The sequence below is a fragment of the Sinocyclocheilus grahami genome, unplaced genomic scaffold, assembly GCF_001515645.1.
Source record: "Sinocyclocheilus grahami isolate Dianchi unplaced genomic scaffold, SAMN03320097.WGS_v1.1 scaffold43.1, whole genome shotgun sequence".
Classification (NCBI taxonomy): domain Eukaryota; kingdom Metazoa; phylum Chordata; class Actinopteri; order Cypriniformes; family Cyprinidae; genus Sinocyclocheilus; species Sinocyclocheilus grahami.
Genome location: NW_015505222.1, coordinates 1,372,809 through 1,390,938, shown reverse-complemented (window position 1 = coordinate 1,390,938; position 18,130 = coordinate 1,372,809). Strand labels below are relative to the sequence as shown.

General features: G+C 34.8%; 1 protein-coding gene across 1 annotated transcript in view; it reads right to left on the bottom strand.

Annotated features, from left to right (window-relative positions):
* The window catches only part of LOC107582348 (neurturin), a 16,873-nt gene extending 9,283 nt beyond the window's left edge, over positions 1-7,590 (bottom strand). Inside the window, exon 1 of the mRNA XM_016268146.1 lies at positions 7,515-7,590. Within this exon, the coding sequence (XP_016123632.1) occupies positions 7,515-7,545 (31 nt within the window). The 5' untranslated portion in view covers positions 7,546-7,590. The remainder of the gene's footprint in view (positions 1-7,514) is intronic.
* Between the last annotated feature and the right edge of the window lie 10,540 nt (positions 7,591-18,130).

The following is an 18,130-nucleotide window of genomic DNA, read 5'->3' as shown; positions in this document are numbered from 1 at the left end:
GGTATTGCGGTATTTAAAAAATTAATATCATAACAAAAATAAACACCGGTATTCGGTATGAACCGGTATACCGCCCAGCACTAGTGGATCATATTGATCGTTAAAGTGATTCTCTACATCTGTGTTTCCTCTGTTAGGACACCTGTGAGAACTGACTTCATATATTGATTAAAAATCACCAAAACACCAACTGATTCAAACACATTGAACAAAAATAATGAAGAAAAGTGATGTTAGTCCTGCAGTATTTGATACAGACACCTGATCTGATGTTTAATCATCAAATGCTTTGACATTCAGACATTTTCAAGTGTGTTATTCTCAGTCCTAATAGTTTCTGGGCCATTTTTTTTTTACATTTATTTTTAATTATAATTTTAATAAATATAATATGAATGGTGATATATACAAGTAGATTTCCATGTATTAATTATTATTTTTTAATTAACATTTTTACATTCATTTTAATTATAAAATAAGATATATCTTGGGCATTTAAATTACTAAAATTAACATTATTGTAATAATTCAATTTGATTTCCATATATATATTAATTTCCATACATATATGCATGCATGTATGTATGTATATCCTCAAATAAACATTTGTGACAAAGCACACACAAACACACACGCCTACACCCAATCACAATATGCAAATAGTTTTAAGATGATTCACCGTTGAGCAACTTCTTTCTGATCTGAAAGAATCATCACTGCGAAAGGTTGTCAAAACATGCTTTAAGCCAATGAAGGTTTTGATGTGGCAAGATGTTGATGACACAGGATTATTAAAAAACAAATATGCCATTAAAATCAAACGATAAGAAACCTAAGTCAACATCCTCCTGACATGCATCAAAGAGAACGTGCTTAAAGACGGACTGTAAAACTGATATGATGTGTCTGGTTTCAAACAGTCACACTGAGCTGCTAATGCTGCGCTGCACAAGCCAATCACATTCATCCAATGAAGATGCCTTAAATCAGCCACTAAAAGACAAAGTAAAGGAGCAAATGTATTGACTTTGCAACATGTAAAACCAAAGGTAAAACTTGAACAAACACACTATCATTCAAAAGTTTGGGTCAGTAATTTTGAATGAAATTATTACTATTATTAAGTAAGGATGCATCAAATTGATCAAAAGTGACAGTAAAGACATTTAAAAAGTTACAAAAGATTTGTTTCAAATAAATGCTGTTATTTTAAACTTTCTATTCATCAAAGAATCCTGAAAAATAAAATGTATCACGTTTATACAAAAATATGAAGCAGCACAACTGGTTTCAACACTGATAATAATCAGAAATGTTTCTTGAGCAGCAAATCAGCATATTAGAATGATTTCTGAAGAATCATGTGACACTGAAGACTGGAGTCATGATGCTGAAAATACAGCTGCACATCACAGGAATAAATTACATTTTAACATCTATTCAAATCGAAAACACTTATTTTAAATTGTAAAAATACTTAGCAATTTTCTGTATTTTTGATCAAATAAATGAAGCCTTAAGCATTAGAAAAACATAAAAAATGAGTGCTGTCAAACGATTAATCACATCCAAAATAAAAGTTTTTGTTTGCATAATATGTGTGTGTGTTCTGTGTATATTTATTGTGTATATATAAATACACATACATGCATGTATATATTTCAGAAAAATATGTTATGTTTATATATTAAATATATTTATTTATAAATATAGACATAGAAATACATGGAAATATTTTCAAAATATATACTGTATGTGTGTGTATTTATATATACACAATAAATATACACAGAACACACACACATATTATGCAAACAAAAACTTTTATTTTGTATGCGATTAATCACGATTAATCGTTTGACAGCACTATTAAAAATTTTAAAAAACCTTGAATGCCAATGCATGTCTATGAAAATGTATGTGTGATGCAACTTATTTACAGCATGTAAATGTCGGTACTTTATTATTCTGACACTTAAAAGTGTGCAACTTATTGAGGGAGAGTGTTCTTTGTTTTTTTATAATAATCAAACATTTTAATTTTTCACCTTCAAACATTAAAAACAGCAAACTAAACCCCACAGCCGTACACTGAAGGAAAGACCCAAGGCATATTGAGACTAGAATATCACAGAGACTTGAGGATGAACTCCTTTCACTTGTTCCAGTAAGTACCCACCTAGCAACTGCCCAGAACCCCCTAGCAACCATCCAGAATGCCCTATGCACCGCATAGCAACAGCCTTGCATCATGACAGGGAGATTTTAACAGGCAAGCACCAGTCAAACTGTCTTCAGAAGTATCTACTGTTGTGAATAAGACACATTAAGAGAAATGATCAGAGATGCATACATTTTATACAAGCCCGTCTGTGAACGAAGAGAGATGAGCTGCTCTGAAAGGACAATTTTGACAGAATTTAAACATGTTTCTGTTTCTGTAAATGAAGAGGCGTCTGTTTGGATTCTCTACTGAGAAACTTCTGTGCGAGCGTGACAGCGGAGAACCAGATGTCCGGCTGTGAACACACACACTCTCACACAACCATCTATCTCTCATCTCCTTGTTTCTCTGTGGTGTATACAGATACACACATCTGTCAGCTCCATTAAGACAAATGAACCTGCTCACTGACATGATGAATCAAAAACATCTCGCAAATAATAAAATCCAGCGTGTGTGTGTGAAACGGATCGCGTACACTTTTCAGCAGTGTGTGTGCATTCGCTGTGGGGTCCGAGCTGTCAGATGGAGAAATGGGAGCCAAAGGAGAAATCTGGGCGGGTAATGTGTGTTATTGGGAATAATGAAGACCGAGATTGAGAGCTAAACTGAAGTGACAGAAGGAGAAAAAGAGAAAGAGATGAATTCTCAAAAGTGTTTGTATTTGTTTACTCTGATGACATTACAGAACATTCCACATGGCTGAGTTTGCTGAGTGAACTCGATGCGTTTTCACTCCCAACTATCCTGCACACAAGCACAAACTCATACACTGCTCACTGCTACTTCAAAATGACATTCTATACAGTGGCATACTGCTTCAAATCCTTACCAGAGGAACATTTTATTGCAATAAAATGTTGCTCTTTTATAGATTAGGAGAAATGCATAAATAAAAATAGACAAATTGAGTCAACAGTCGACATACAGAGTATAGGTAGGTAGGTATAGCATATAAAAAATTATGTGCAAGCAGCTCTTTGGTGTTGGAAGAATTTGATCAGAAATGTTTGAGTTCATATTGAGATCGCTGATTTTTGATTGGCATCTTGTTAAATCTGAGCACAGTTTGAGACATTGTTGAGATCCTGTCTGAAACTCGACAGAAAATGTGATAATTAAGAAGTATTTCTCAGGGGGAAACAAGTTTGTGGTTATCGTTGACCAAAACAACCAATAATTACATTAAATACATCCTCCTTTGTATTTGTACATGCAATATATATATATATATATATATATATATATATATATTGCATGTATCTGGTGTAGAAACAATTTTCACTCAATTTTAAAAATTGCTAGAAAATTTCTCAAACGATTACAAATAAATGTCAAATAACACATTGAACTAAACATTTTAAGTTGTTAAAAACTGAAATATTATTCTCTTGTAAATCACACTCCAGTAGTGTTTTATTTACAAATTCAAAAACAATTTGATTGTGACGCAACATTTGAAAAGAAAAAAAGTCCTGATGATGCTTAAAATAAAATGTGACGCATTATATGAGAAAAATTAAAGTGAACTCATTTTATTATCGGTCTATTATCATTGGTCTATAATTCTTTTCTAAGCAGTTAGCATTTAACTAGTCTCACTAGCGCACAGTCTGTTTACTGACCATCTGTTGAAAATCACAAAAACACAAAACCGGAAAGCACTTCTTGATCTGGAAAGCTCTAACTTCACTTTAGCTGGCTTCTGGGAGTAACAGCACACATGTTTCGTTTATAAGTCCTCCTGGAAACTAAGTTATGTTTTCAAGGTTTTGAGGATGAAATAATCACTGAATAGGTAAGATTTTCCAGGTTGGCAGCATCAGATCTTTTTTTGACTGAGGCACTCAGCAGGAACATTAAAAATGTAAATGAGCAACGCTGTATATTCAGTATCTGTGAAATAATCAGTACATATAACTTTTTGGAGTCAATAAACTTTCTTTTTGTTTTGAGGTTTTTGTTTTCTGCTGTGCAATTACTTGAATTAATTTCTCCATAATGATACTGAGGTATTCTATATTGCATATAAACTTGCCCCTAAACAAATGTCCTCTCAGTCAGCTGGTTTCTTTCTGTCTAAGTGGGCGGTTCTTGTCCAAACTAATCTGTACAATGTGCACCAGACTTTACATCAAACACCTTGCTGCACAAAACTAGTATTTAACTTTATGTAAGAATCGGACCCTCTCTCTGCGGGCTCTAGTGTCCTTCTGCCCCGCTCTGCCCCTGGATAAGGTGTTTCTCATTATTGCACAACTAGGATGTTCATTAGTGGAGGCTGTAATAAATTATCCAGCGGTGGACTGCCCTGCGGTGACTGCGGCCCATAATTCTTACTAACACCACGGCGCTCCTGTGTCCCGTGTGAACGCCTGGCACTCATGTACTGCTCCGTTTCCACGCACACAGAGTCACGGAACCTACACTCGCTATGTAGTCGCTTCATCAAAATTAAATGGACGTTAAAAATATATACATGGTATAACATGGAAAGTTCTGATCTACTGGGTCAAAGATGGATGAAAAATAATGGATAAATAAACTAAAATGCAACTAATCATATATTTGAACATAGTTAGGATTGCAAAATAAATTATTACCTTTTAAAAAAAGGAGGAAAAAATTATGAAATAATAAAACGCAATTCAGACTTTTAACATGCAATTATGAGTTTATATCACACAGTTTAGACTTTTTTCTCCAATTGCGAGATATAAACTCACAGTTCTTACTTTCTTTCTCACAATTCCGAGTTTACATCTTGCAATCCTAGATTTTTTTCTCAGAATTGAGTTTACATCTTCACAATTCTGCTTGTTTTTGCTTCCACCATGTACTAATAAAAAAAAAGAGGTAACTGCAACTTTAACTCACAATGAGATAGATTTTATATCTTGTCGTTCTAAGTTTATATCTTGCAGTTCAGACCTTTTTCTCAAGACTGTGAGAAAAAAGTCAGAATTCTGAGATAAATATATACATGGTATAACATGGAAAGTTCTGATCTACTGGGTCAAAGATGGATGAAAAATAATGGATAAATAAACTAAAATGCAACTAATCATATATTTGAGCATAGTTAGGATTGCAAAATAAATTATTACCTTTTAAAAAAAGGAGAAAAAAATTATGAAATAATAAAACGCAATTCAGACTTTTAACATGCAATTATGAGTTTATATCACACAGTTTAGACTTTTTTCTCCAATTGCGAGATATAAACTCACAGTTCTTACTTTCTTTCTCACAATTCCGAGTTTACATCTTGCAATCCTAGATTTTTTTCTCAGAATTGAGTTTACATCTTCACAATTCTGCTTGTTTTTGCTTCCACCATGTACTAATAAAAAAAAAAGAGGTAACTGCAACTTTAACTCACAATGAGATAGATTTTATATCTTGTCGTTCTAAGTTTATATCTTGCAGTTCAGACCTTTTTCTCAAGACTGTGAGAAAAAAGTCAGAATTCTGAGATGTGAACGTGAAAAAAAAGTGTCAGAACTGAGATAAAAAGTGATAAAAAGACCCTTTTTTCATTTTATTTTTTTACAATTCTGTAGCAGAAACATGTTTTCATAGAAAACACTTCTTGTCTTTTGTTGTCAGGGTCAAATGTGTCTAATAAAACTTATTTATTTTATAATATGATTTATTAATAATATTTAAAACAGCAATTCATTTTAAAACATTAACTATTTTAAGTATTTATATTTATTTAGTGACATTTTATATTTTTACATTTAAAACTTTATTAAAAGAAATAATAAAATAATTTATATATACAAATAAAATCATGTATTAATTTCTGATTTTAAAGACATTTTGTTTTTCTTTTGTATGACAAAAAAGAAAAAAGTAAAATCTGGTTCCTGCACAAGTGAGAACTCCTATAAGATCCAGCATTAAAGTAAACAGTGACTAGGTGGAAACTCCATCGCGGGTGAGCAATTCTCCAACAATAGACAGTTTGGAAGTGATTAAACGGTATTACAGCTTTCAGCAGAGAGTAAAACTGAAAAGGGCTAGACGCTTGCATTAGTGTCTCTTAAAGGAGGTGTGATTCAGACACTTGAGCGTTAAGTGCCAGCACACCCGATCTATCACAGCAACAGGAAAACGCAGCACATTAAAGACATTTCATCATGAATACATGGCAGGTCATTCACTAAAGAGACCCACATATGATAATACCGGGGATCCACAAAACTCATCATAGCAGCATCACCATAAAGCGCATCACGTGCCCTGTGAAAAAATACCATATGCTGTGCATCTTAAAAAAAGATTCATATTTAATCTTTCAACATGACATAACAAATAACCCGAGAGAAATTCCACAGTCTACCCTGCTGCCTTAGTCACATAATACCATGCCAACAGACAAATAAATTAATCATTTTGATCCAAGGATTACAGTATACCAGGGAGTAGCCTGATGTCTATTTGGGAGTGTTTGCAATCCGATACTGAAATGCAATGTTACCTGCTCAACAAACGTGCCGACCAACTCAGCCAGATGGGTGGGATATAGGTATAGGATGCTACATATGGGCCTGTTTCTGCGTAAGAATCTCGCACTTTCCAAATCTTTTAAAAAGACATTTACAAGAGGAGACAGCAGTGCTGTGGTGTGCATTTGTTCCAGCAGAGAACAGACGGGGAGAAAAACAATGCACCTGAACCAGATCTGAGATCAAATTGATAGAACTGAGAACTGATTGCATACATAGCATATGAGACTTCTTAGCAGGATATAAGACTTAAAGAACCACAAATGGCCATAATACGACCCCAGAGTGGAGAGGAGCGCAAGAAGATCAGGTAACGCGCTCACCTGGGCGAGACACTGGAGTCATTCAGCTCGATTCTATTCGGTTCACTTGATAATACGCCTAAGTAGAAGGGAATGTGAGCGGCTGTCATAAAGTTCTCCCAGTGTCTTGCTGTGCATTTGAGTGTTTAAACGTTGCTATGCAGCTGCTGGAGTTACTTACCTTGGTTGCTAGATAAGTAAAGCAATTACGTTATATTACTTATTATTAGCTACAAGTTAACATATATACATTTTTTTTATCGAAAATAAATCTGACATGTGAGAAAATGGCATGCATTTTTTCTATTTAGCACCACAATAAGAAAGGTCCTGCCAAAAGAAATACATACACAGATTATTAACATATAAATGAAATAATTAGGCTATGCTAAAAAACGTTAAAAGACGCAAACTTTAGGCCAATGCCTTACTGCAACAAGACAAAAAGAAAAGAAAAGAAATATACAATCCTACCTTTTCGGTGCTGATCGAGCTCTCCTGTCATGGACTTGAGTGAAATAAATTAAGAAACGGACAAGTGAAAATAATCCACAGATAATGCAAATGTATTCCTTAAAATGTTTCCTCTCGACCTCTCCCTGTAGTGATGATGCATAATTCTGAACATCCACGTTTTTGACATAAACTTGTGTCTCGGGTTGTGTTGACTGACCCAGACAGCTCGCGCGCGGTACTTCCACTCTAAACGCAGGAGCCCTGCCAAAATCAAGTCCCATAAACACACGAGAGTTTTGAACCCTTGAGGTGTCAAATTCCAGCCCCTATCACATGATACGTTACAAGCCAGCGACGCGACGCGACGCGACGCGACGCACTCCAGCGCTCCCATGATAATCCAAGACGCAAGCGAGCGCGCGGCGCTCCGCTGATTATAACGAGAGCCTTCTGATTGGTCGATTCGATCGCGTCGCTTATTATAATGGCTTCTAGACCGTCGCGTCGCCAGCAGCGTAGCTGGAGCGCAAGAAGATCAGGTAACGCGCTCACCTGGGCGAGACACTGGAGTCATTCAGCTCGATTCTATTCGGTTCACTTGATAATACGCCTAAGTAGAAGGGAATGTGAGCGGCTGTCATAAAGTTCTCCCAGTGTCTTGCTGTGCATTTGAGTGTTTAAACGTTGCTATGCAGCTGCTGGAGTTACTTACCTTGGTTGCTAGATAAAGTCAAAAACAGGCAACTCACAATTTTAGAGAGCGACCAGGATTTAATAGCCTATTTCTTATTTTTGCAAGCCTATGTCATTATGTGCCACATTTGAATAATTAGGCTTAGAGAGTTTGTTCAAATCACTCATCAAATGCGCACCAAATCTGTGCAATAGCCTGCTCTGGTAGCTCAAACATGCTTGACAAAGATTTGAATATTTTTGGGGCAATGTAAAACACTTGCTGATTTTTATTCAAATGTATTATATGGTCACATAAGTTATGTAGACAACAATTTTTAAATGCTTTTTAATAAAATAGGCCAACGTTTATATTTTTTTAAAAGGCCAATTTATAAAAAGGCCAAAAATATATTGGTAGAAAATAATTTTAAAACCTATTTTAGAAAATATTTCTTTTGGATATATATAGATAGTAATTACTATAATTAAGTAATTAGTTAGGCCTATAAGGATTAAGATTGCATAATGCTCTCGGGTTTCACATCCGTTCATTTGCAACAAATAAATCAAGTATATTTCAATTTGGCACATTGTCAAAGTTATGCAGCGCTCTATTTAAGGACTACGAAAATGAAAGAGAAAATTCAAATCAGTGACATATTAAATAAACACTAATGAGACATTCTGATTTAAAAAGCAAATGCCAAAGCTTTCTGGCTCAATCAGAAACTGCACTCTTATCTGTGATTGCGTCACTTCACGGCTCTAATAGAAATCAGCGTGCTTGATATCAACACCAGATCTCAGACTAATAGAATAACTGACAGGTAAGCAAACAACACACTTTCCCACAATGATTTCTGAACGGCTGAGTTTATCAAGATTGGCTGTAGCTCAAGCACTTCTGCGCTGCTCTCAGACGGAGTGTGTTTGTGTGTGTGTGTGTGCCCATGCCATCTGAAACAGACAGAGAAAGAGGATTAAAATACCTTCCTCGGGTGAAGCTTGACCTGAAGTCTCGCTGGTCCTGATGGAAAACCTCTGTCAGGGTGTAAATGAGGTGCTGTGGCTTAGTGGTTAAAGATGTGGGCTAATCCAAAGGTTACAGGTTCAAATCTGATTCATAAACTTCTGTAACTGGCAATGCATTGCTTTGGATAACAACGCCTCTGCTTTATGAATAATTAGAATAAGATGAATGATGTCTGCCCATGCAAAATCACCATCATGACGGCCAGGTGATCCTATGTGCTTGCTAGGAAGTTGATGAAAATCATTACAATGAGTCACACATATATCAGCTGTATCCTGAAACTATTTTTTTTTTACCAGAAATCCAAACATCGGCAACAGTTTCAAACTAAGAGGAGACGGTCAGGAGCCTATAGACACAAGACAAGACACACAGACACAGAGTCCTGAGATGTATGACACTCAGTAGGGATTCTTGTTTTTCACTCAAACACACACACACACACACACAGCTTAATGCAAACAAGAAAGAGCCCATCTGCTCTGACTAAAGTGACAAACCCTGCCTTCACACTGCATTATATCTGAACTTTTGTTATCGTTACAAAGCATGTGCAATAGGTATTTTTTTTCACTGTGAATATTGTGTAAATTGTTATTCAACAACTTAATTTATTACATTTACTCATGTTTACGTTCTAATTTTGTTGGTTTATTGTAACACTATATTTGTGTATATTGTGTAAATTGTATAGGCCCTATATTAAATGGTATAACAGTATAATATATAATTTATAATAGTATATCTTTCTAATACTCTGCACTTTATTGTGATATCCCCCCAGAATACAATAATAAAATAAATACAATTATAAAAAAAAATGTGGACTCCCTTAACACACATAAAAAATATCCATAATCAAACATTTTAAATAAAAAATAAGATAAAACAAAAATAAAATCTTTTGACACCCTCCAAGTTTACTAGTCACCCTAGAAATAATCAAAACTTTTCAAATAAAATAATTTTTTTTTGCATTGGTCATCCTTGAAATGTCTATAATAAAACATTTTTTAATAAATTCAATTAAATCATTAGTCAAATAAAAAAATGCCAGAAAATATCAAACCATGTTGCAGGATCTTTTCTCTTCACCAACTTCACTTATCATTTCACTTTTTAGGGGTGAATGAAGTGAGTTCTCCTCAAGTTCTTGCAGGTGTAGAGAATCACGTTAACTATGGACAATTGTGACGTGTCCCAATATATCCTAATCTACATGTTAAACTGTACTGCTTTTATTCATTTCAGCTAATAAACTTCTCTTCGAGAAATTATTTGCAGGGACATATATGTGCCATTATTCATTTACACAAAAGCAACTTGGTTTGATTTTGACTCAAAGACATTTATACTTTGTTAATTCAGTGATAATCTAATGAAGAGCACGGCGCAGTAACTCAAGTGGCTTTGAATGAAAAGCAGCTGCTGGTTGGTTTCACACTGCATGTTCCCGAGCGCTGTCTCTGACAATAAAGCAGACCGTGAAAGCAGACTAATGACGAATATGATTTGATTTCAATACTCATTCACTCCGGTCGGCTTCTGTCAAAGTGATATATATTCAAGGATACGCTCTTCAGCTGCGAAAACAAAGCGCTTCGCTTGTAAGATCTCCGAGTGTGAGGGAAACTCGGTCCCTGTAGTGCGATCACAGAGCCGCGTTCAGACAGATGTGATGGAGCTCGCTCAGGAAGCCAGACTGCGTGTTTGCACAATTCAAAGTTCTCCTAAAAAAGTCCAGTCTGGATAACATCAAGCTAATTAAAAGAAAAAGCGTGCTGTTTTTCCACAAGAAAGTCCTTAGATTTGGTATATTTTGACAAAGTGTGCCAACATTAGGAGCCAGAATTTTACACTCTTTTTAGTCTTGTGAGCTGATATTTAATCAGGGCAATGAAAGAATAATTTACATTAATAAATGGCTAGGGAAATAAATAACATATGAGATATGCTGCGTCTGAGCCAGTATGAAATTGCATGTGTTGACCAACGCCATCAATCTAAAGCACACTATGGCTCGAGCCCAAACGGAGCACTATACACTATACACCTTATTTTTAACATACTGAAAACATATATATTTTCAAATCTATTTCAAAATATACAAAACAACAACAAAAACATAAATATATTTTCTACCAATATATTTTCCAGCCAGTTTTTGTATATCTTTGAAAACATATTATAAAAATATAAATGCATTTTTTTAAAAAGCATTAAAAATATATTTTGCCATCCATGTATTTCAATCCAAGAAAATACATTGACCTGTCGCATCTGAAGAAAAACTTCATATGTTGTCTATAAAACTCATGTGAACTGTAATTTTAGTATTATTGAGATACTTATTACTATTTTGAATCAGCTTTTATTTGTCAATTTTCTATTTAATTTTAGTTAACATTTTAATAATTGTTGTGCATTTATATTTATTAATTTTGATTTCAATTTTAGTCTTATTTTACATCAAGTTAAAATTAATATGAGAAATGTTGTTTGAATCTAGCTTAAATAAAAAAGCTTTTTAGATTTAATTTATTTCAGTCAAAGTTTATTTTATTTCAAGCAACAAAGATTTTTTTTTTTATTATAATAACCTTGAAGCAGCAAATGTTCCAAATATATATATATATATATATATATATATATATATATATATCAATTAAGCTATTTAATCCAAATGTAGCCTATATGTCATTCGCTTCTTAGATGTACACACTGAAAAATTTTTTTCATTCATCCAATTAAAACAAATTAGGGTAATGATTCACATCTGTATTTTTTTTAACTTGAGCCAATGAAAAATAAATAACTTGCCCTTAATTGGATGAACGAAAAAAAATTCTGTGCAAAAAAGCCCATTATGCATCTACAATATTGCAAACTGATATTTGTGATCATATTATTTTAATGTATTGTCATAATGTGAGACACACTGCTTTGTAGAGCAAATAATTTGACCTTTTACTGCGCTTTGTTATTCTTCTAGTGATCTATAGCAGCTAATGTTTGGGAAGTCTCACACATTCCCAGAAAACAGCTTTCTACAGTGTTGCAGAATAAGGTGCATACTGTCGGAAGAAATCAAAATGCAACATTACATCACCAGAAGACTGAGGTTGGCATTTAGCACAGGTCCTACACTGATGCCCTCAGAGCTTGACCTTTGCCCCGGGTCCCCGAGTCCTTCATGTGTGTCCAGATGTCCCACTGATGTCCCACTCTCACTCTGCTGTCTATAGTGAGGAAGTTCTTGAGCAGAAGAAAACACTGGCTCAGAACGGGACTGTGATCATCCCAGCGCAGGAGGCCCACGGCTTCAGGATCAGACTCCTGTGGTTCAGGTCAAGCTGCTAAATCACTCCTCCAAGCCTCACCACTGCAGGAGACAAAACTAGCAGTTCTGCTTAGTAAAGTAACAGCACAGCTTGAGGAGGCATTCAGGTCTGGAGCACAAATGCTGCAGGACGAGTTACATGCTAAAAAAATACTTTATGGTAAGTTTCATTTTTTTATATTTTAGATGGTTATTATTATAGAGTTATGGGTTTATTCCAATGCTATTTATTATCACTGAAATACTATTTTAGTATAGAATTTTTAATTAGTTTTGTGTTGTAGTTACATAGTTGTATTTTATTTTAGCATAAACTTGGCCATATTAACTAATAACCCACGATTTGGTTAAAAAAAAAAAAAAAAAAAAAAAAAATCCCTTCAAAAATTTTTTTGTTTTAAAAAATTATAAAAAAATCTTTGTTATTCTTCTAGTGATCTATAGCAGCTAATGTTTGGGAAGTCTCACACATTCCCAGAAAACAGCTTTCTACAGTGTTGCAGAATAAGGTGCATACTGTCGGAAGAAATCAAAATGCAACATTACATCACCAGAAGACTGAGGTTGGCATTTAGCACAGGTCCTACACTGATGCCCTCAGAGCTTGACCTTTGCCCCGGGTCCCCGAGTCCTTCATGTGTGTCCAGATGTCCCACTGATGTCCCACTCTCACTCTGCTGTCTATAGTGAGGAAGTTCTTGAGCAGAAGAAAACACTGGCTCAGAACGGGACTGTGATCATCCCAGCGCAGGAGGCCCACGGCTTCAGGATCAGACTCCTGTGGTTCAGGTCAAGCTGCTAAATCACTCCTCCAAGCCTCACCACTGCAGGAGACAAAACTAGCAGTTCTGCTTAGTAAAGTAACAGCACAGCTTGAGGAGGCATTCAGGTCTGGAGCACAAATGCTGCAGGACGAGTTACATGCTAAAAAAATACTTTATGGTAAGTTTCATTTTTTTATATTTTAGATGGTTATTATTATAGAGTTATGGGTTTATTCCAATGCTATTTATTATCACTGAAATACTATTTTAGTATAGAATTTTTAATTAGTTTTGTGTTGTAGTTACATAGTTGTATTTTATTTTAGCATAAACTTGGCCATATTAACTAATAACCCAGGATTTGTTAAAAAAAAAAAAAAAAAAAAAAGTACACTGCCATTCAAAAGTTTGGTGTTAGTAAGATATAATAAGTATATAATAATAATATTAATCAGAAATGTTTCTTGAGCAGCAAATCAGCATATTAGAATGATTTCTGAAGATCACATGACACTGAAGACTGGAGGAATGATGCTGAAAATTCAGCTTTGATCACAGGAATAAATGACGTTTTAAATTATAAAACAATAGACAGCATTTAACATAAATTGTAATAATATTTCACAATATTACTGTTTTTACTGTATGTTTGATGCAGCCTTGGTAAGCAAAAGACACTTCTTTCAAAAACATGAAAAAAATTCTTAAGACCCAAACTTTTGAACAGTAGTGTCCAAAAATATGGGCAGCAAACACCACTTATAATGCGAATAAAATTGCAAATCAAAAACATTGTTCATCACAGGTTGTGATTGAAATGTGAAGTCGAGACGTTCATTCAAATAGACTCCAAACCAGCAGTAGAAAGGTTGGAAAACAGCACACGCTGACCTCTTTAAGACAAACTATAAACTAAACGATATAGCAAACAGCGCTGAAGTTTATATTTAGTGCCTCCAGCCAGAGAATGCAGCAGCACATAGAGAGGATGCTTGACTCGGAGGTAAACACACACACACACACCCCAGAAGGGCCTCAAACTCAAAACCTTTATCTTCCACATCAGATCCGTCCTTCTCTCGAGGTACAAGTACATGGTGTAGCTTTACAGAGAACATTGTGAGAGTTAAACACCATTAAGATGCACCAATCACAAGGAGCCTGCTTCAGGATGTGAGCCTCAAAATGAGATTAAAGGAATGGGAGTGACATGAGGATTGAGGGAATGACTTTTACTTTTAATGAAAGAAATAGAGGCAGATTACTCTAGGACAGGGGGTTCAAGCTTTTTGATGCACAGGAGTCCTTTACACTGAACTGATATAAAGAAAGAGCTAGCACATTGAATGAAACCTGAAATTTGGAAGTTGAAAGACTGAAACAGTATTTCCTTGTAAAATTTTGAAAAAACAAAAACAAAACCTTTCAAATCTTTATTTACTTCATTTAAACCTTCAATATATATATATATTTTTAAAACTCAGTATTAATATATAATGGCAGTTCTCACACACAGATTTTTTTCCCATGTATGAAAGCCCCCCAAAATGATTGCTGTGATTAATTCTAACAACTTCAAATTGAACACTTGAATAATAATGTATGGTTTATTAAAAAAAAGCATTTGTGCTTGACTTAAAATTATAAGTTCACTTAAGTTGTATCTTTTTTTAATTCACTTTTAGTAACATTAGATAGAAAAAATGACATTTCTTTTTTTAATATAAATTCCTTTTTCCTTTTAAATATATTTTTCTTTTTACATGTTACCTTTTAATTTGATAGTTTTACAACTATAGGGCTATCAGCAGAATGAAATTATCACATTTAATAATTTTTTTAATGACATTCAAATGTCTGAATGTCACTGGAAAGTTTAGTTGGAAAATACCAAAAGTAAGCGTCATCATGCTGCAGGATCTTTTCTCTTCACTAACTTCACTTTTCTTCATTTCTTGCATTTATCTTTTAATCAGCTGGGTTTTTGTGTGTGTGAGATTTCTATTGGATGTATGAAGTGAGTTCTCCTCCAGTTCAAACATGTGTACAAAATCACATTAAATATGGATGTTTTTACGATCGCAAAGTCATTCAAATCTACATAGAATAATCAGAATTGATCTCATGATTTAAAGCCAATCTCTATAAAGCAAAATTAACCGATAATATAAAATTAGTTAAATGTGCAAAAAAAATAAGTTTGCATTAAATGTTAAATTAATTTCATCAGTCTTTTTTTTTTCCACTTTAATTTTCTGCAGAGCCCAGTTTGAAAACGTCTGCTCTAGGAAACACAACCCACACTGAAACTCTTTTTACTGCTTGAACGCTCACTGAGTGCGAGGGCATTAAAATGCTTCATTTGACGGTGTGGAAGCTGCCCTAACTGTGTTTTCTGTTGGACGTCTAAAGAGAAGGTGCGATTGGATGACCAGTCGGGAAGAATAACCCAAAGCGGAGTGATTCTTCACAGGCGGAGCTCAGAAACACAGTGCGACTGTAACCAAATCCTGCTTGACTCTTCTGCTCCGCTGAGTGTGAAGCTGTCAGGATGTGACCTCTCCATCACAGCCGTGTCACGAAGGCCCACCTACATGGACAGACGCACCTGTTCCAGCCCTCCATTCACTTCTCCAGCTCCCAAACCTCACTGCACCCTCAGGTCAAGGATTGTCTTTAAATAGGAGACACCTGCCCGTTGTGTCCATAGCTCAACTGTCTGTGATCTCACACTCACTGCACTCCGAGCACATGAAGCGCAGCAGGTTGAAGGCAAGGCATCCCAGCCGCGCAGCCCTGTACACCACACAGCCACGCTATTCATCTGTAAATGCCTGTTCGCAAGATTTACATTCCACATTTCACTGTTAACACGGTGATTCAAATACATCTGGAAACACTTTATAACGTTCCTTAATAACGTAAACAAACATTAAAAAAGTGCTGTTTTTACAGTGGATTTCGGACAGTTCTTTACTGTAAATTTAACAGGATTTTTTCCCAGTGTACATTCAGCCATGAAGCATCCAGTCATCTGGTCACTGTATCAATGAAAATGTTACAAGCCTGAAAGAATCTCAAGGACAGCGTTTGCTGAGGCAGGACATAAATGTTTTGATCCACTAGAACGTTAAGATGTTAGAAAAAGTTTTTTTAACCCAGCATTATATTTTCACATTTTCCACACTGTTTCCTCATTCTTAACTGGTAGGAAAACGCCATGAAAGTGGCAGTAATGCAGTTCAATTACAAATGTAGAGAAAATGGCTTTATAATGAAATCCTGTATTTTTAAAAAATCTCATATACACTACAATTTCAGACCCCCCCCCAAAAATAAAAATAAAAATATAGATAAAAATTAAGCAAGGATGCTTTAAGTTGATCAGAACAGACAGTAAACACATCTACAACATTATAATAATTGATATTATAATATTATAATCATAATAAAACATTTCTATTCCAAATAAATGCTGTTCTTTTGAACTTCCTATTCATCAAAAAAAAAAGTTTCTACAAAAATATGAAGCAGCACAACTGTCTAAAACATTGATAATAATCAGAAATGTTTCTCGAGCAGCAGATCAGCATATTATACTGATTTCTGAAGATCACGTGACACTGAAGACTGGAGGAATGATGCTGAAAATACAGCTTTGATCACAGAAATAAATTACAGTTTAAAATGTATTCAAATAGATAACAGTTATATTAAATTATAATAATATTTTAAGAATTTTACTGTATTTTTGATTAAATAAATCCAGCCTTGGTAAGCAGAGGAGACTTCTTTGAAAAGCATTCAAAAATAGTAGTGTAAAAAATTCATAAACTATTGATGTTGATTCAATTGTATGGATAAGAGGTCATACATTCCAATTGTCTAAATACTCAGGTTGAGAATGTGTGCAATTTAACAGACTAAAATTATTTAACAAAAAGATGACAATATATTGTTACAAAAATAAACACCCTTAAAAAATAAAAATCTAATTGAGAATGTCAATATTACTTCCAAATATAAAAACTAATTTCTGCCACTGATCTAGAGCAATCCTCTATAACTAGTCTGGTAACTAGTAGGTTGCTGGTTCAATCTCTTTGAGGAGGAAGCCAATATTTGACCATTATGTGCTTGACCAAGACCACTTGTGTTTCTCCAGTGGAAGAGAATCTGCAGTATGTGTGCTAAAAGAGATTCAAAGCCTCAGTTAAATGACTACAAACAGACTGACAGAAAGAAAAGCAGCAGGTGAGCACAGTTAAACAGTAACACACAGCAAACAAGCCATTACCCACCAGACACACATCTGATGCACCACACATAAATAACTATAATCACATTCTGATATGTCGCTGCATGATTCTGAACAGCCTGGAGCAGAACTTCATGCCACTAAAAAAAGGATAAGATGTGGTTTATGAATCCAGATCGTTTCCAGGAACAGCGACTGACAGCACAGACTCTTTAAAAATTCCTAATATTTCCATGAACCTTTTGGCACAAGGACCCTGAAAAACCCTCCATTACCGCCGTGAGTCATGAGACAAGCAGCTGGAGTGTTTGCTTCCGCCGCACACATAAACATCCAACTGTTTGTTTGAAAAAAAAAAAAAAAAAAAAAAAGGCAGGTTGATCAGGTGGAAGTTTAAATGCTAAACATGAGCTTTCCATAAACAGGTGCTGATGTTTTCCAATCATGTAACAGTAGAATGAACAACAAGTCAATGACAAATGTGTTTAGGTGAGTAACAGACTGTTATATAGAGCAGTTAGATCCAGTTCTTGAATCTGATTGGTCGAGCAGCATAATAAGAGT